The sequence below is a fragment of the Daphnia magna genome, linkage group LG4, assembly GCF_020631705.1.
Source record: "Daphnia magna isolate NIES linkage group LG4, ASM2063170v1.1, whole genome shotgun sequence".
NCBI lineage: Eukaryota > Metazoa > Arthropoda > Branchiopoda > Diplostraca > Daphniidae > Daphnia > Daphnia magna.
In genome coordinates, this window is record NC_059185.1 from 9071050 (window position 1) to 9089189 (window position 18140).

Genomic DNA, 18140 nt, shown 5'->3' on the forward strand with positions numbered 1-18140 from the left:
TGAATTGGTGGTTGTTTGAGGGATGCAAAAGGGAACGGGCTATGAAGGGTGGTGGAAAGCAATCAAGGGAGCTGTTAGGAATACATTGTAATGTTGGTTGTTTGAGGGAAGCAAAACGGAACGGTCTCTTAATTTTGTTGGAACGCAGTCAAAGGAACTGTCCAAAACACAAATTAATAGTGGTTGTTTGAGGGGTGCAAAAGGAAACGGTCTCTTAATATTGTTGGAACACAGTCAAAGGAGCTGTCCAGAACACAAAGTAATAGTGGCTGATTTAAAGCAGCAAAAGGAAACGGTCTCTTAAAAGTTTTGGAAAGCAGTCAGTGGAGCTGTTGAGAACAAAATGCAGTGATGGTTGTTTAAGGGGTGCAAAAGGGAAAAATCTCTTAAAAGTGTTGGAACACAGTCAGTGGAGCTGTTGAGAACAGTAAGCAATTTGGGTTGTTTGAGTGATGCAAAAGGGAACGGTATCTTAAAAGTGTTGGAACGCAGTCAGTGGAGCTGGTTAGAATAAAATGCAGTGGTGGTTGTTTCAGGGGTGCAGAAAGGGAACGGTCTCTTAAAAGTGTTGGAACGCAGTCAGTGGAGCTGTTGGGAATACTATGAATTGTTGCATGGTTTCAGGGATGCAAAAGGGAACGGTCTCTTAATGGTAGTTGAACACAGTCAATTGACTGTTGAGGACAAAGAATAGGTGGTTTTTGAGGGATGCAAATGGGCATGGTCTCATTGGTGTTGGAATACAGTCAAAGGAGCTGTCCAAACACCAAGAATTGGTGGTTGGTTTAGGGAAGCAAAAGGAAACAGTCTCTCAAAAGTGTGGGAATGTCGTCAATGGAGCTGTTGAGAACAAAATGCAGCTGTGGTTGTTTGAGGGAAGCAAAGGTAACGGTCTCTCATGGTTGGGGGCATTCAGTCAATGGAGCTGTCAAGAACACAGAATTGGTGGTTGCTTGAGGGATGGAAAAGGGAACGGTCTCTTAATAATTTTGGAACACAGTAAAAGGAGCTGTCCAGAATGTTGGAAACTATACCTTACTCTTCTAAGTATAAGTAGACAAAATCAAGTGGAACAAAGTCTATTCAAACCAGATAATTAACCGTAGAGTCGGATCACAGGGAAATACATGCAGAGAGCAATCAACACGCCGTCAGACTAGCAGACGAACAGGGAGAGAGACCCCTTTTGCATTTGCCAAGAGGAGGAGGAGAGGACAGCGTTGCCACACACATATATATATATTATCAGTTTGCAATCTCCAACACCTCCTCTCAAACTGAGTCTCCCATACCTCCTCTTGAAGCAAATTTTCATATAGGGTTAGGATAAACAACGAGGATACTGAGCATTGGACACATATACCACTTGTCAACAAAAACACTTTAAATCAAACTATTGAGTGATATAGAGAAGGTCAAGACTCCAAACATTGTTGAGATTATTATTCCTTATTCTTTCTACAGTCCATTACACCGAGCTTCTGTCTGAGATACTGATAACTTGGGGTAGGTAACGCCTTCGTGAAGATATCCGCCACCTGGTTCCGAGAGTCGACAAAGCAAGCATCAATTACTCCAGTCTTTTGTGCCTGCTGTACAAAACGAAATCGGAGTTCAACATGTTTCATCCGTCTGTGTATTTGCTACCGGATTATTTGCTACACGAATGGCCCCTTGGTTGTCACAGAAGAGAGGAATGGCTTCTAAATTTCTTTTACCAATCTCTTTAAGGAAGGCTCTTATCCATGTGGCTTCTTTCGCTGCTTCTCCGCCTGCTACAAACTCAGCTTCAGTTGTTGACAGGGATGTACAACCTTGTTTCCGACTGAACCAGGAAAAGGATCCTCCGTGGCAGATGAAGACACATCCAGATGTAGATGTTTGGTCGTCCGGATCTCCGGCATGATCAGCGTCAGTAAAGCCCACTATCTCCTCTTCTTTACCAGAAGGATTAGGTGAGAAAAAGATTCCATACTCTCGAGTTCCAGCCAGGTAGCGGAAGATGCGCTTCACCGCTTTCCAGTGTTGGACTCCTGGATTGTGGTTGAATTTCGCTACTTGCCCAACTGCGTACGAGATGTCTGGTCTTGTCGTAGTGGAGAGGTAGAGAAGTGCTCCGACTGCTTCCTTATATGGGATTTGCTTCATCTCTTCTACTTCTTTATCAGTTTGTGGGGACATATTCAAGGACAGCTTCAGGCCTGGTTCAGCTGGAGTAGATACACTGTTGCAGTCTCCCATCTGAATTTCTTCAGGATAGTGTCAACAGCGTCAGGCTGTGATATGCTTAGATGTCTTCTCTCCCTGTTCCAGTCAATTGTGATTCCCAAAAACCGTCCTGCGGGGAGAGTACGTAACTCGAACTTCGTTTTAAGGTGATCCACAAATTTTTCTAGGGTTTTCTCGTTGGTACCGCAGATGAGTCCATCATCAACGAAAAAAATAGCTAGGATCCAACTTCCTTCTTCGACAAGATGATAGACACACTGATCTTCGTCGGAGCGAATAAGGCCGTATCTAACGATGGCATCATTGAGTTCAATGTTCCACGCCCGAGGTGCTTGCTTTAGCCCGTAAAGGCTTTTGACCAGACGACACACATATTTCTCACGACCTTGAGCCACATACCCTCCTGGCTGGCGCATTTAGATTTCTTCATCGATTCGTCCATGTAAAAAGGCCGTTTTAGCATCAAGTTGTAGAACCTCCAAGTCGTGGACAGCAATCAGAGCGAGAATAAGTCGAAGTGTTGACAGCTTTACTACTGGAGCATACGTTTGGTTGAAATCGAGTCCAGGTTTTTGGGAGCATCCTAGAGCGACAAGTCGAGCCTTATAACGTTCCGGAACTCCCTCGTAGCCTGGCTTGATGTCATAGACCCAACGGCATTTGATTGATGTGCGGCCAGGGGGTAGTGGGACAAGGTTCCAAGTATTATTTTTCATGAGAGATGCATACTCATCGTCCATAGCTATCCTCCACAGCTCCCCTTCTTTTGACGACAGGGCTTCTTGAAAAGTAAGATTCTGCTTTCCAAATATCTTCGTTGATAAACAGGTAGCTACATCAGTCTCCGATTTGTCAAGCAGTTCAGGTAGAGATGATGGGTATCCTCTGAATAGGCGATACTTTTCAGTCGGTTTTGGAGTCCTCAGTGAACGACGAAGTTGTGCAGCTGGGGGATTAGGAGGTGGATTTTCCCATTCATGAAAGAATTCTTCGATATCCTCATCAGCACCATCAGGTCTAGGTTGGTTGACCAGTTGATCGTCCTCTTGTTCATGGCCGATTGGTTCATCTGGTAAGTGAGCATCGAGTTCGTTCTGGGCCTGATCTTGGGCTACCACTTCACCCTGCTCTACTTGATCCACAGGTACATTCTCATTTATTCCAGCAGGCTATAGTAATAATATATGGAGAGAGAGGAAACAAAAAAAAATATATATCTATCCATGACTTATTAACAAAGGAACATTACCACTTCTTTGTCGATGATTGGAAAAATCGAATAATAATCTTCCTCCTTTGTGCCATCTAAGCCTTCAAACTTCATCATGGATTCCTCTTCAAAGATGACATCTCTACTGATCTAGAGTTTTCTAGTGATAGGGTCCCAGATCTTGTAGCAACTTTTAGATTCGTCCAAGTATCCCATCATCATGCCCTCTGTTGCTTTGGGGTCCAGTTTTCTTCTTTTCTCGTCAGGCACATGAACAAAGACACGGCACCCGAAGACTTTAAGATGAGAAATGTCTGGTTTCTTCTTGTACCAATGTTCAAAGGGGGTTTTACTGTTAGTACAGGACGTTGTTCTGTTCTGGACATAGACTGCACACTGAACTGCTAGGCCCCAGAGTTCAAGCGGAACCTTCTTGCTATACATCTGGCTCCGAGCTGATTCGACAATCGTCCGGTTGGACCTTTCTGCCACTCCATTGTGTTGTGGGGTGTAGGGTGGTGTTATCCGATGAATAATTCCAGAGTTGGCCAGCCAATCTCGAAAGTCCTTACTGCAGTACTCCCCTCCACCATCTGAGCGTAGAACCTTGATCTTCTTGTTGGTGTCAGCTTCCATCTTTGATGAGAAGATCTTGAAGGCTTTGGGTACCTCAGACCTTTGTTTGAGCAGCTGAATTTCACACCATCCCGAGTACCCGTCTTTGAAGATGACATAGTAGCGTTCTCCATCTTGTGTAGCTCTTTCCATAGGTCCACAGACGTCCGAGTGTATCACTTGGCCAATCTGGGTTGTTTTGGTACGTGTAGATGAGAATGGGGTTCGACACATCTTCCCTTGTAGACAGCCGTAACAGTGGTTGGATGGACAGAAATCATTGAAAAGCGCAAGTCCTTTTACACTGCCAAGGGAAGCCATCTTGAGAACCTTCTTATAGTTGAGATGTCCCAATCGTTGATGCCAGAGGGAAAGAGGCTCCACGTGAGTGACCACCAAGGCTCTCTCAGTTCTGATGTTGTGTTCCTCTGCACGGATATCCAGATAGTAGAGACCCTCTTTTTCGGACCTTCTCCCTTGCATAATGACTGTTCCATCTCTTGAGAAGGAAACAGTATTGTTGCTAAAGAGCACATCAATTCCAGCATCAGTGGCTGTTCCAATGGAGTAAAGGTTGATCCCCAGGCCTGGGACGTATAACACTCCTCTCATGGTTCCGCTAAGATTTCTCCCGTTAACTGTGGCATGTAGATTTACATCTCCTTGTCCTGCTACTAAGAGTTTTGCCTCTCCAATCCCGGAGACGGTCCACTTGTCATGTTCAACTGGGACGAAATTGCCAAGCAATCCTCTATCGTCCGTCATATGTTGGGTTGCGCCGGAGTCTGCGTACCATCCTGTTGATCTTTATATAAAATAAAAACAATAAAAGGGCACCTCTCTTTTTGTTGTTGTTCTCTTACTGTTTGTTGTTGTTGTTATCTCTTGATTGCATTGCCGAGTAACTATGTTCTCTTCGACCCCTGTTTTCGTCTCTCCGGTTTCTGTTATCATGCCGCTTGTCTCTGCTCTCAGAGTTTCTGTCGTGATGTCGGTTGTTTTCTCGGTTTGATGGCTCGTACCTTCTTCTTTTGTAATTTCGATCGTCTTCTTCTCTTTCTAGGCGGCGCTTAAAGATTCTACACTTGGCTCTGACGTGAGAGTCATCTCCACATTCCCAGCACTTTCGCTTATCTTCATTTCCTCTTTTCAACTTGTTGTCCCGGACCGGAAATGCCTTCTCTTCAGATTCTCCTGAGTTTTTGTTTTCAGATACTCTCATGCTCACCAGAGCATTAGACGAGTTTTCCTCTTCACTCTGCTTGACGTTTTTCTCTAATTTAACAAGACGGGTTGTCAAGTTTTTCACGGTCTTCTCCTGTGCTGGGGTACTGTCCCACGCTACTACAAAATTCAGCTTCAGGCTAGGTGGAAGAGACATTAGTATTTGCGTAATGATCTGGCCGTCTTCAAGGGCTATCCCATTAATCGCCCTCAGGCGAGACACTATTTGCTCCATTTCCGTCATGAACTCCATGACACTTTGCCCTTGTTGGATTTTGGATCCATAGAACTTCCTCCACAATACCGGGGCAATCTCGTCAGGAGTTTCCGAGTACGCAGTCTCCATTCGGCTCCACATTTCTTGAGCCAGGTCGCATGACATTAGAGCTCTTGATTTTTCCTCCTGAATTGATGAGTAAATAATCCGCATCGCAGATATATTCTTCTTGTCCCAGGCGCTGATTGCTGCTGTATTGGTAACTCGTTCTTCATTTATGATCTGAAAGGATATTGAGAAATATTCTTGAGTTGGGATACATTATCTCACACTCTCGTGTGGTACACTCTTCTTCTCTCATATGACCAACATATGGAAATCTATCTCTACTCACGTGGCCTACACGTGGAAAACCTTTTTAAAATCATACCTCATATGAGCTACATGCGGAAACAAACATTAATTGTCTTCATCTGTTAGGCCATCTACCTAGAGTGTCAACTGTCAAATCGTTGTGTTCAGGTGGTGCCACCTAGTGTGAATATGGCGAACTAAATTGTGTTTCGTGAGGCTGAGTCACATGAGTATTAAGTAATATCCATGTCGAAAAAATTTGCAGATTATAGATAGAATATAAGGTTTCGAAACTCTATTCCGACTTACTAGTCCAGACATAAGGCTAGAGTTATCAACAATTGCAGCTCAAGACACATTCACTCATAATTTTAGTTTTTTTTTTAAATGACTCACCGGCTGAGGTTTCATCTCATTCCCTTTAACAATGGTCCAGAGCTCCTCACTTTGTAGAACCAGTCTGACTCCAAATTGCCAAGAATCAAAATTCGTGCCATCAAATCTTATCCCTGTGTAGTGGGGGCGGCCATCTTGCCCTGCCATCTCACTCCTCTGTACATAGAAGAAATATTTGCCAAAGTAAATTTTAAGTTACGTTTCTGGGCCCATAACCTGTTGGAAACTATACCTTACTCTTCTAAGTATAAGTAGACAAAATCAAGTGGAACAAAGTCTATTCAAACCAGATAATTAACCGTAGAGTCGGATCACAGGGAAATACATGCAGAGAGCAATCAACACGCCGTCAGACTAGCAGACGAACAGGAAGAGAGACCCCTTTAGCATTTGCCAAGGGGAGGAGGAGAGGACAGCGTTGCCACACACATATATATATATTATCAGTTTGCAATCTCCAACACAGAACACAAAGTCAGAGTCATAGAACCCTGGTTGGTTCAGGCTGAGAGGAATCCCTATACCGCGTTTCGTTGGTCTGAATGTCTGAAATTTCGACGTTTTTGGGGCGGGGCACAGTGGTGGAAACTAAAATCAGAGTCATCTTTTGAGAGAAAACTGAGTTTTCGACGGCCATTTTGGACGCTTTTCCTATTGATGTAAGAAGCTGTAAGATGTAAAGAAGCTCTAGAAATTCGGGATTTGCGCCAAAATGGTTGGCAATTGTGCTGTTCCACGTTGTAATTCAACATACTATAAAAGTGCGCAAATAAAAAGTGGAATTGCTGTGTTCTCCGTTCCAAAAACAGCCGTAGGATTATGGCAACAGCAAATACCGTCAATCGTTTAGACGACCACTTCTCGTATTTGCACGCGCCATTTTGATGAGAATGACATAAAAAGAGGGACTGAAGTATTAAACGTGTTTCATCCGTTTAAACGATGGGTTTTGAAGGAAGGAGCCATTCCGAGATATTTCCTTACACCCAGTAAGTATCCAATTCTTTTACAATATGGAGTGGAATTGCCCAGTTACCAAATAATTTTTATTGAGATGAAACTTCCCGACAACCATTACAAAGCATTTGCAATGTGAATAGGAGAAACAATTCAATAGGTAAAAATCAGTTCTGTAGTTGTATTTACACATGCTAAGCAACATTTCAATTATTTAGCAAACCCTACTGTCGATGAAAAGTGCAGGAAGCATCCAAATAAAGAAAGATATGCCTTTGCGAAGGAGAGCAGCCTAAATAAAAAGAGTAATTTTTGAATTTCAAAAATGATGTTATGTTATATTAAGACATTGTTATATAAATAGTTTCTGATGATTTGGCCACCCCCATGGAAGTCGTTCCAGATGAGAACCTTTCAGTTGAAAAACAGTTACCAGCTATGGCTAAACAACCTGCATTAGTAGTCGTAGAAACAATACCGTCACTACCAGTAAGCATCGTTATCAATGTTAATTAACTTCTTTTCATATTTATTTATCAAAACCAATACTTTTTTTTATAGACAGTGGTGAAATTGACGCCGATGGATGATGTTCATGATCCGAATACCTCAAATGAGTCAGAATTGAACATTACAACTGAAGAAACCGTTAATGAAAATGCAGAAATAACAAGTACTGCTCAATCATCTTCAACTACAGGTACGTGCATCCAATAATCGTGATATGTCGTTACTTACATAAATCATCCTTTATTTTCGTTCTTTTTCAGATGAGAGTATAAAGAACTTCAAACCAAACTTCATCACGTATTTCACATTGGTGTCCCAAATGGAATTACCTGACGGTTGGATATGGTCATTCAACCAAGCCAAAAACGCCATACTTTGCATTTACATGGACCCATTATCTAACGGAACGGTGACAGTGAAAGCAATACTATTCCGAAACTCACAAGAGGTTTCGTATCATCTTAATGGAAAGCACATTGCACCAAACAGTATTCCTACTCTTTTTTCATCAATGGAAGACATATCAAACTTAATAAGGAATTTTCACGAAAAAAACATTTGCGTTGGTATTGTTGGAAGCCAGTTTAAAGATGGCGAGTTTTCATTACGGCTCTCTGTAGTTTTTGACGCCAATGGAGTCATTCGATCAGGCTTCTGCAAAATTCTAATGGACAAAAAAAACGATGTGTGAAATGTAGCACTTTAAAATGTTACCTACAGAAAAGGATGAAAAGCAGAAAGCACGAAGATTTTTTAACACAATCAGACTCCACAAAAAAAAAATCTGAATTGACCCAGAAAAATGAAGAACTGTATCGTTGTCGGATGCAAAAGAACATTTACAAATGTAGGGCAAAGGTAAAATTAGAATCAGCAAAAAGAAGCATGAAACAATCGTAAAAATGTTACATTGCATTTACAGGATGCATCAACTATGATTGCCAAATTGCGTCGTGAGTGTAGGATAATGGTCCACAAGGATTCAAGGAATGGACTCGACCGTCTATTAATGCATCTATCTGAAACGGTAAATATTACAAATTGAGAATGCAATAAGACTTACTTTCTTGAGATATAAGATTTTAATTCTTCTGATTCTTGAATACTTGGACCTTTTAAAAAAAAGTAATTTAAAAGTAAGTCAAATTTACTTACCAATTGTCTTGACTTCTCTTATCACGAGTGGTTACTTAATCGTGTTTCCGGTCTTCCGTAAAAGTAAAGGATTGCCCATGTCTTCCTATCGATTATGCATCTCAAACTTAGAAATATAACAATAGTTTTCGTTGGTATAGATATGAATATTAACTTGCCTTTCATTTTTTTGGCCGGTTGTATCCTCGGGTTTCAGGAGAAACAGGTTGTCAAAATGTTTATTGCCAAGGCAGCAATAGATCCGGCGCATGACAAACACCGTCGCACAATGCGATTCGAACACTCCTTCCTAATTCAGTGTGCCATTCTCAGAATGAAAAGTCACACAGCATATGTACATCTAAGAGCGAATGGATTGCTCCCCCTCCCAAGTCTTTCTACTATGAGGAGGTTATTAAGCTCCGCGGAGTGCAAGTTCGGATTCAATTCACTTGCGCTAGAGCATATATCGGAGGCATCGAAAGGATTGCAACCATTCGAACGCTGGGGCACACTGATGTGGGATGAAATTTCTATAACCAAAGACATGAGATTCGATACTAGAAGTCTTAAGTGGAAAGGCATCGTCGACTATGCCGGGGAGACTACCATCATGGTTCCAAATGGACTTGCTGATCACGTATTGATGTTCGTCTTCAGGCCATTCCTGCAAGGTTGGATCCAGCCATTTGCGTGGTTTGGCACTAAAGGTGGTGCTCCCGGTGTAGTATTACTAGAACTCGTTACGAAAAGTATTTTGATTTGATTTGATACGGTAGGTGCTACTGGCCATGGCTGGTTGCCACTGGTGACAGTTTACGGGTCGCTATGGCGTCCCTTACACACCTTCGCTTCGGTTTATTGGATTTTTGTTGTAGTTACATAGCACGGAGGCAAAAAATAGACACGAGAATGGAGAGGGGGGAATAACACAGAATTTGGACGGTTAAATTAAATTCTTTCAATCAGATGTGTTTCGAGAAGGAAGGCTATGAGGGAAACCACTATTTTCGTTTGCGTGTGTTTAGGGATGGAGCCATTCAGTCCTAGTAGAGTTGGTACGTCGAACGGGATGTTGAGGGGGATGAGTTTCCTTTCGAGTTTGTCCCTCGCTTCAGAATATTCTTGGCAGTAGAGGAGTATATGTGTCGCGTCTTCTTGTTCTGGGCACCCGTGAGGACATTCATCTGGTATTTCGGGGTCCAATCTGCTCATGAAGTGGTTTAGTTTATTGTGCCCGCTGCGTAACCGAAGCATTGCTGTTTGGATATTTCGTTTCTTGTTAATGTGCCAAGGTAAGACTCCAGTCTCGTTTCTCTGCGTCACCGCCATGTTGTTTGTTTGTGTTTTCAGTTTCTTGAAGGTGATGTTGTTGTATTTAGATTTGACATTGTTGATGGTTTGGTTAATGTCTATTTTGTTTTGGATTGTATTTTCCCAGGTCCTTTTTTGTTTTTTTCGGATTTCGGTGGCCAGTTGGTCAGCAATTTCGTTTCCTGGTATCCCAGCATGTGAAGGTATCCACATTAAAGTGACTTGTGTCCCCGATGAATTAAGATTTCTAATTTGATTGATTATTTCAGGTACAGCTGGACTTGCTTCCCATTTGAAATTTGAAATTGCTTGAACAGCTGATTTGGAATCAGTGTAGGGAGTCGAGTAAAAAAGAAAAAGGTGTATGACTCTGAATTGGAGCAGCCCCTCAAAAAAAAAGAGAAAAAAGCAACTAAGGTCGCAGATCTGGCAGAAGTTCCATCTACTGTCATCGAAAAAGCTTGTGAAGGGCAGTCCATCTTGCCAGACTCTGCTGCTGATATCTCACAAAACTCGTACATCAGTGTTGACGTCGCCCGCGCAGTGTTACCTTTGCTCGAAGAAAACTGGAATGGCGAAGAAGATGGCAATAATGATGGTATGCATGCAACTTAGTTTTACTTATTTAATTTTTAAAACCAAATTTTTGCAATGTAGCAGGAAGAATCTCTATAAGGCAACCCGTTTGGATGGAGCAGGAAGAACCGGTGGGCGAAACAGCAAATCAAGAGCCCCATCGCACGATGATGGATTTAGATACTCACCAAATGTACCCATCAAATGAGATGACAGGCTATACGTCATCAAATGGATCGGCAGGCAAGTCTGAATTTTGGCATAATTATTTTTGGACTAGAAAAGAATAACAAACTTCTTAATAATTTGATTATTTATTTTTTTAGCTATTAATTTTGATCAACAAATGATGTTTCGCCTTCTTAATGCACTCGAAAGGGTGGCATCACTTGAAAACGTAGTGGGAAACTTAGCTGTCAATATCTCATCCCAATTGCAGATAATTATGGAAAAGATTGAGACATTAGACCAAAAAGTGGAAGCCCTTCGTAAGGTGAAAGTCCATAAGATGGCAGCAGCTGACTTCGATCATCACAAATGTGTGGTTGAAACAAATTTCAAAGACTTGCCAGTGAAATCTACAGCAGTAGTGGAAGCTATGGATATCTCTCTACGGGATAACACTTTGGCCATAAGTTTGGTATAGTTCGGCGGTTTTTTTTTTGCTGTTTTAAGTTTTTTTCCTAATCGTTTGTACGATCCACACAGGTGTTTTTTTTTTGTCGAAAAACTTAAAACAGTAAAAACCGTGAACACACTTTTCTATTTCATGATGGGCTTCTTGATGTCAAAGGAGGTATGCAACAGTATGCAGTGGAAAACAATTCCCAGAGGCAAAGACAGCAGGCCAGGAATGGCAGGCCTGTTTAATCTATTAGCCGTCTTCGGAGGTGATTTGCATTTTATGCATTGAAGTGCGCATGGTTTCACTCAACTTAATATTTCGTTTGCATCTTAATACAGTGTCTGCAAGGATTTTCGCTCAAAAGAAAGGCGAAAAGTTAAACGAAGGACGAATACAGCAACTGGTGCGCGATGCGAGAAAAACACACGCCAGAGAATTCCGCAACACATGCCGTGATGAACAGAATGATGACAGACCTGCCACATCAGCAAAAGCAACACCCATGCAAGACAACGATGGGATCACGTTGAAACAGTATATAGATAGACTTCAAGCATTAGTTAACTGTTTTAGTCTTTAATTTGTTTTGTCGTTGGTATACTAAGAAGATTCCAATGTTAGGTTTTTACATTGTGACAATTTTTATTTAACATTTCATGGTTATTAGACCTTCTGGACTGCATCAGTCAATCAATTACTTGTTTTGGGCCCTAATGTCATGCTTTTTCATTCAGCAGTACAAAAGAAATAAATACGTGGCAGTAAAAAGCACTTGTCTGTTTACTGAAAATGTCTAGCTTGTTTGCACTCGTGAAAGAGACGGACCAAGATTGTAACTGTGAAAACTGGTATGTTTGAAGGGTTCAAAACCAGTGCGATGCACCAAAAAAATGCAATAGGGTAACACTAGTGTGATCTACCAACAAATTGCATGAGATTAAAACTGGAGAAAATCACCAGTACATGTAAAGGGTTTGATACGGGTTTATGCACCCATTATACAAAAATTTCAGCTGGAGAAGTGCACCAGTTACATATTAGTGTATTACACCGGTAAATATAGTAGGGATAATCAGAGAAGTACACTGGGACAAATTTGAGCTTTATACGGGTATATTTAACTAGAACAATACCGGTGCAAAATAACTATAAAATTTGCGGATAAAGCTTTATAACTTACACCGGTGTTAAACCCGCCCTATCACGCGAACAAGAGGTGTAACACCAGTGTGTTTCACCAGTGTCACACTTCACACGGGTGAAGCACACTGGTTCAACACGGGATCCGACCCGACAAAACTCCGCTAGGGACTCCATAGTGATCATAACTGATCTGCTTATTTTTAGTGTTAATTTTTACGTTATTGGTAGCCAAAAAATCTAATCCTAAGATGCAATTTTCAATAAGATTTTCCATTACATAAAAGTTGTGGTTAATGAAATGATTCTTATTTATTGTTATTTAAAATCCATATTGGCCTAATGATTTGAGCTCTTGTCCTGATACTGTCCTAAATATCGGATCATCGCTGTTTCTTATTTGTTTTAAATTTTTATCACTTATGTTAAAATAAAAGATAGATGAAATTAAATTTGCTGCTGCACCAGTGTCTACTAAAGCTTTTGTTTCTTTTTCACAAATTCTAATTGGGATACGTATAAGTTTAGGTATTTCCGCCGTAAAGTTAGGTTTTACATGATAGTGATTAATGCTATTGGAATTATAGAGTGAGTGGTTTCCTACATTTGACGTCGTGGTTGACGGTTGATACGTGCCATATCTGTCCAACATTCTCTTGCAATGTGTCCTTTTTTGTTACACTTGTAGCACGTAATGTCACTGTTTTTCGCTGGTTGTGTGTTGTGAAAAGGTTGTACTCGTTGTTGATACTGATCACCAGTCGATTCACGCCATGGCTGATTTTGAGGGTTCCCAAAATTTGAGGGTTGGTATATATTCCTTCGCGGTTGATACAAATTATTCTGTGGCCGTTGAAATTGTCTTTGGTTTAGTTGCCGTTGGCCATTTTGATGTGGCCCGTATGAATAAGGTGTTTGGCGTTGCGTTGTTGATTCTTGAAAACTTTCCCTTCCCCTCTGGGCGTTATTGTTTTCTCTATATGGGCTGGCTTCTGTGCTTCTGGAAAAACTTGGTTCTCGGCTGCGTGAGTAGCTTGATTCGCGGCTGTTTTGCTGATTATTGTTAAATCGTACTCTCGGATACTGTGGTCTTGAATTGTGTTCCCGTGATTGTGATCTGCGGGGCTAGTAGTGGTCAGTGGCTGCTATGACTGCAGTTTTTTCCTGTGATATTTCATTTTAATTAGCACATTCCATCTCTAAAATTTTCTGTCTTTATTTCTCTATTTCGAAATCCTGTTGTTTTCCATGGTGTGCAATGCCGGCAATGACTGCTGTTAGTTCTTTGTCGTCATTGTTTTCTTTGTTTTGCAAGATCTGTTCCAAAATAAACAGTTGTTTGCATAGTGCATCGAAGTCGTTGGCATCTTCTGGCATTCGTAGGTAAAGTTCCGTTTTTATTTTTGGTAAGATCCCTTGGATTAAAATTTTAATTTTGGTGGTATCCCGCATCTTTTTTACTTTACTCAAGAGCTGGTCTTCCACAACTGTCTTGTTGTGGTCAAGTTTTTCTTCTTTTTCTTCGATTCCGTCGTATAGGTTGTTTAATCTTGACACGAATGCTCTGCAGTTTTCTTCCGGTTTCTGTTTTAGCTGCAATAATTTTTTCTTTAAGGCGGCTAGATCATAGGCGTCTTGGAATCTTGCTATGATTGCTGATCGCCAGTCATCGTATTCAAGTTCATCTCCTTGCTCTGATACGTATTCTTCGTGCCAATCCAGAGCTTCACCTTTAAGTCTGTCTGAAAAGAATCGTAATTTTTTGGTGTCGTCCCAGTTGTTGTTTCTTGCTACGTGCCCAGCTGTTTTAAGCCACTCCGTTATCATTTTGTCTGTGCTTTTTCCTTTGTATGGAGGGATGGATTTTTTATCTTCTCGAGAGAACATTTCTCCCAATACTTTTACTATTGGTTGAGTAAAGCCTCGCTTACACTAGAGGTTTTTCTTAAGCTTTTAGTTCCTTAATCTTTTAAGTTCTTAAGAAGTTAAGCTAAGTTTTTAATTTTTCAACTTACACTGTCAAGTGACTTTTTTTTTAAAGAAGGCGGAGTTAGTTTTCGTGCAAACGCAAATAAATACAAGCAGACGAAGTGCTATTTTTGTGTTGATGTTGAGCGTCATCAAAATGGATAACTACGATTTTGACGTGTACAAGTGGAAAACCAAATGTGTTGTTGGATTCACAGCTCTTTTATTTGCGGTAACTCTACTTAAAAAGAAATATCTTATTCGTAAAAGACATCCGTTAGGACGTCCGTGGACAAGATCTTTTAACAAAGAAGAAAATCGAGCTAAACACTCTTGGTACTTTACTATTCTTAAAGAGGCTGCTTTGTCTGATTCCTACACGTTTCAGAATTTCACACGCATGTCCCCAACTTGCTTTGAGAAATTGCTTAAAGAAATTGGTGGTCATCATGAAATGCAAAGGAAACATACCAAAATGAGAATGTGTATCACAGCAGGTAGTATCATTTGTTAAATGCTGCTTTGTTATTAATAGTAAAACTTTAATTGTTTCATAGGAGAAAGATTGGCACTCACCCTACGATATTTTGCCACTGGTGATAATCTTCATACCCTTGCGTATGGATTTAGAGTAGCTTCTTCTACTGCATGCCTTATTACTCGAGGTACAGCAATAGCAATTTATGAGGAACTTGCATCAAAATACCTAGCTGTGCCAAATGCAGATAAATGGAGAAGGGTTGTCCAAGAATACTACACAAAATGGAACTATCCCAACTGTTGTGGTGCAATAGATGGCAAACACATCGCTATTATTTGTCCACCACACAGTGGGTCTCTTTACCAAAACTACAAAGGCTTTAAAAGCATCGTGTTAATGGCGATAGCTGGTGCTAATTACGAAGTTTTGATGTTTGACCTTGGTGAATATGGGAGACAATCTGATAGTGGGATTTGGTGTTCGTCTGATTTACGCAAATCCTTCAAAAACAGGCAATTAGATCTTCCAGCACCATCTGCTCTTCCTTTGTCACAAGAAGGCTCTTTAGTGCACCCAGTGGTTCTTGTTGGTGACGACGCCTTTGAGCTTACTGATTACATGATGAAAGGATATCCAGGTAGGAGAACTCTACTTCCTCAGCATGAAACTATCTACAATTATAGGTATTACAGCATTACCATCAGTTGCATTCAGTTGTTTGATTATATATTTCTCATGCACTGATTTAAAATAGACATTCTCGAGCAAGGCGAACTTCGGAAAATTTATTTGGAATTCTAGCAACAAGGTGGAGGTTATTCCTAACAACTGTGAACGCAAAACCTGAGAATGTAGAACATTACACTCGTGCAGTTTTAGTCCTGCATAACTTGTTGATTGCTGAATGCAACACCTATGTAAGAAAAGGAACATCAGACTATTTCGACAGAAACGGTGGCCTGGTTGATGGAGATTGGAGAGATGATGAAGTATATAATAATGCGGCTAGTTTTAATAACATGGAACACTCTTATAGTCGTAATGCAACGCAAAAGGCAAAGAAGTTGCGTGATTCATACAAACAATATTTTTGCCATGAGGGAAGTGTACCGTGGCAATATGACATTTGTAATTTTACAAGTAAAAACACCTGAATAAATGCATTAGTATTATGAATACAATTATGTATTTCTTTTCCGAGTTTCAACAAATAAACGATTCATGAACAAAAAATGATGCCGGGGAGAAACTATTTTAAAATGGAGGAACATAACGTTTCAAAGTAAAGCAATATCTTAGTGAAGATTGGCACAGGAAATATTTATCCGCATTAACAGTCGCAAAGGTCGTTAGACCAAAATTAAAATCAATTAAACATTTGAAAGACAAAAAAAAAATTTTTATAAAAATTAAACTGATGGCTTCCACTTCTTGTACGTAGCGTATAGATTTTCCATACCCAATCTAATTTGGTCGCGGGCATCATCACATGGTATGGCAGCAACACGTATACCAAAGTTGGCAGCATAACTATACCAGTCTTTCTGAGTATCATCCAGTTGTGGATTTTCAGGCTTACTTTCCACAAGTGCCATCATTGATTTTCCTAAGAAATTTAATTGGCCATCTATGTCTTGCATTGTGTTTTTTCCCTTGATCATTTTCTTAGTGGCACTAGCTGGTTGGTTGGCCTCTTTTCCTTTATAATGAATAGAGAATTAATAAATAAATGTAATTGTGTAATCATGACTTCTTATTGCTACCAGCGCAAGACTTGTAATTTCCAGATGTCTTGTTGGATCCACCAGCGGCATGTTTCGTAGACTTTGAAGGACTGCGTATTAATAATGGAGAAGAACATCCAGATTGTAGTGAAGTTTCAACATCAAAGAATTCTCCTGCAAAACCGTTTTCTATTCCTAAAAGTTCATTAAATTTTTACGTATGGAAAAGAATATCAAAATGTTTGAGTCTTATTACCACTGTTATTACGTTCGTCAGCAAATTGGTCTGAATCCGACGAATAAAAAGTTCCGTTTTGCAAAATTTGCTTTGTTTGTTCTGATGCAAAAACCGAATTACTGGAATCGAGTGACAATTCAACATGTACTACTTCAACTGTTTGTTGTTGTTGAACAGCTTCATCAGCATCGTTTTCATTACCATAGTCATCGGTTTGGAAATATTTATTGTTAGTAATGTTAGTATGGCGACCCCTTTAATAAAATCATACATTGATGATTTCAAATATGAAAAAAAACAAACAAGTAGCACAACTTACACTCTTGACTTGGTGAAAGGGGAAATGAATCCCATAGATTCATAATAAGCAAATGGTTTGCGTTGGTTTTTCTTTAAGTCATCAGTCCCAGTGCCAGATGGATCCTCTTTATTTTGTTCTCTCCTCTCGTTCAACCAACACTTCCTCAAATATTCCCATTTTGATTTTACATCAGCACCAGCTAATAAAAAAGAACAATGAAATAGTGATAAAAATGCAATTATATGTTATGTAGGTGATACTTACTGCAACATGGCAGTCTTTGAGCAACAGCATCAAGGGCACGGGCATGAACTGTGACATCCTTGTAGTCATCACGAGAAATATCATAAAGGACTGGATACTCTGACACACCCTGTATCATTTCTTGGATTCTTTCTTCATTCCATGGATATGTTGAAATTCTGTAAAACATTAAATAAAATAAACATAGATAATTATGTTTTAAGATACTTAAAATACTACAAAAGTATTGTTACCTTTTCTTGGCTGAAGATTTTACTCCACTTCCTGATGCTATGTCCAAATCGTAGACAGTTTTAACTATTTTCTTTCTCGGAGACACTCTCGTTGGTAAACGTTCAGATTTTTTCGGGGAAACAGTCTTTTTACTGTTAGTTATTTTATTGACAGACATTTTAAATTTGAAATTCAGACAAAAAACTTTTAAATAAATAAAACTACAAATACAACAAACTTTGTGGTGGCACCAGTACAAAAAAATTTACGAAGAAGTACGCACTAGCCGAATATTCCTATTGGCTAGAGCTTAAACTTTCCGAAAAGTTTAACAACTTAAAAGCTCAAATATCAAACCAGTTTGATATTTAAGATATTAAGCTTTTGAGTTATTAAGCTGTTAAACTTACAAAAATTATTAGTGTAAGCCAGAAACTTAAAAGCTTAAGA

General features: G+C 40.1%; 6 protein-coding genes and 1 long non-coding RNA gene across 7 annotated transcripts; 4 read left to right on the forward strand and 3 right to left on the reverse strand.

Annotated features, from left to right (window-relative positions):
• Positions 1-1614: 1614 nt before the first annotated feature.
• Positions 1615-2181, reverse strand: LOC123471388 (secreted RxLR effector protein 161-like). The gene has a single exon (XM_045172621.1). The coding sequence runs from the start codon at positions 2179-2181 to the stop codon at positions 1615-1617; it is 567 nt and encodes a 188-aa protein (XP_045028556.1).
• Positions 2182-4913: 2732 nt separating this feature from the next.
• Positions 4914-5660, reverse strand: LOC123471389 (serine/threonine-protein kinase prpf4B-like). Its single transcript, XM_045172622.1, has one exon. The coding sequence runs from the start codon at positions 5658-5660 to the stop codon at positions 4914-4916; it is 747 nt and encodes a 248-aa protein (XP_045028557.1).
• Positions 5661-7095: 1435 nt separating this feature from the next.
• Positions 7096-8403, forward strand: LOC116935440. Its single transcript, XM_032942744.2, has 6 exons — positions 7096-7234; positions 7300-7362; positions 7421-7507; positions 7567-7691; positions 7764-7902; positions 7973-8403. The coding sequence occupies exons 4-6, from the start codon at positions 7590-7592 to the stop codon at positions 8401-8403; spliced, it is 672 nt and encodes a 223-aa protein (XP_032798635.2). The 5' UTR covers positions 7096-7234; positions 7300-7362; positions 7421-7507; positions 7567-7589.
• On the forward strand, positions 8106-9612 carry LOC123471390. Its single transcript, XM_045172623.1, has 3 exons — positions 8106-8570; positions 8635-8739; positions 9064-9612. Exons 1-3 carry the CDS (start codon positions 8439-8441, stop codon positions 9610-9612), a joined length of 786 nt encoding a protein of 261 aa, XP_045028558.1. The 5' UTR covers positions 8106-8438.
• Positions 9613-9820: 208 nt separating this feature from the next.
• On the forward strand, positions 9821-10589 carry LOC123471067. The gene is made up of 3 exons (XR_006645001.1): positions 9821-10141; positions 10288-10363; positions 10430-10589. It is a non-coding gene; the product is annotated as an uncharacterized LOC123471067 (long non-coding RNA).
• A 4037-nt stretch (positions 10590-14626) lies between these two features.
• LOC116935153 (protein ALP1-like) lies at positions 14627-16160 on the forward strand. The gene is made up of 3 exons (XM_045172624.1): positions 14627-14966; positions 15027-15633; positions 15705-16160. Exons 1-3 carry the CDS (start codon positions 14627-14629, stop codon positions 16102-16104), a joined length of 1347 nt encoding a protein of 448 aa, XP_045028559.1. The 3' UTR covers positions 16105-16160.
• Positions 16152-17928, reverse strand: LOC123471209. Its single transcript, XM_045172231.1, has 6 exons — positions 17711-17928; positions 17478-17635; positions 17232-17412; positions 16931-17166; positions 16714-16869; positions 16152-16649 (listed from the first exon to the last, which is right to left on the reverse strand). Exons 1-6 carry the CDS (start codon positions 17866-17868, stop codon positions 16360-16362), a joined length of 1179 nt encoding a protein of 392 aa, XP_045028166.1. The 5' UTR covers positions 17869-17928; the 3' UTR covers positions 16152-16359.
• Between the last annotated feature and the right edge of the window lie 212 nt (positions 17929-18140).

Coding starts and splice junctions, on each gene's coding strand:
- LOC123471388 (XM_045172621.1), bottom strand. CDS start 2,181: ATGTCCCCACAAACTGATAAAGAAGTAGAAGAGATGAAGCAAATCCCA.
- LOC123471389 (XM_045172622.1), bottom strand. CDS start 5,660: ATGTCATGCGACCTGGCTCAAGAAATGTGGAGCCGAATGGAGACTGCG.
- LOC116935440 (XM_032942744.2), top strand. CDS start 7,590: ATGGAAGTCGTTCCAGATGAGAACCTTTCAGTTGAAAAACAGTTACCA. Junction 7,692..7,763: donor AAACAATACCGTCACTACCA/GTAAGCATCGTT, acceptor TTTTTTTTATAG/ACAGTGGTGAAATTGACGCC. Junction 7,903..7,972: donor TCAATCATCTTCAACTACAG/GTACGTGCATCC, acceptor GTTCTTTTTCAG/ATGAGAGTATAAAGAACTTC.
- LOC123471390 (XM_045172623.1), top strand. CDS start 8,439: ATGAAAAGCAGAAAGCACGAAGATTTTTTAACACAATCAGACTCCACA. Junction 8,571..8,634: donor TTTACAAATGTAGGGCAAAG/GTAAAATTAGAA, acceptor TTGCATTTACAG/GATGCATCAACTATGATTGC. Junction 8,740..9,063: donor TAATGCATCTATCTGAAACG/GTAAATATTACA, acceptor CTCGGGTTTCAG/GAGAAACAGGTTGTCAAAAT.
- LOC116935153 (XM_045172624.1), top strand. CDS start 14,627: ATGGATAACTACGATTTTGACGTGTACAAGTGGAAAACCAAATGTGTT. Junction 14,967..15,026: donor GAGAATGTGTATCACAGCAG/GTAGTATCATTT, acceptor ATTGTTTCATAG/GAGAAAGATTGGCACTCACC. Junction 15,634..15,704: donor GAAACTATCTACAATTATAG/GTATTACAGCAT, acceptor GATTTAAAATAG/ACATTCTCGAGCAAGGCGAA.
- LOC123471209 (XM_045172231.1), bottom strand. CDS start 17,868: ATGTCTGTCAATAAAATAACTAACAGTAAAAAGACTGTTTCCCCGAAA. Junction 17,636..17,710: donor AAATCTTCAGCCAAGAAAAG/GTAACAATACTT, acceptor AATGTTTTACAG/AATTTCAACATATCCATGGA. Junction 16,650..16,713: donor AAATTACAAGTCTTGCGCTG/GTAGCAATAAGA, acceptor TTCATTATAAAG/GAAAAGAGGCCAACCAACCA.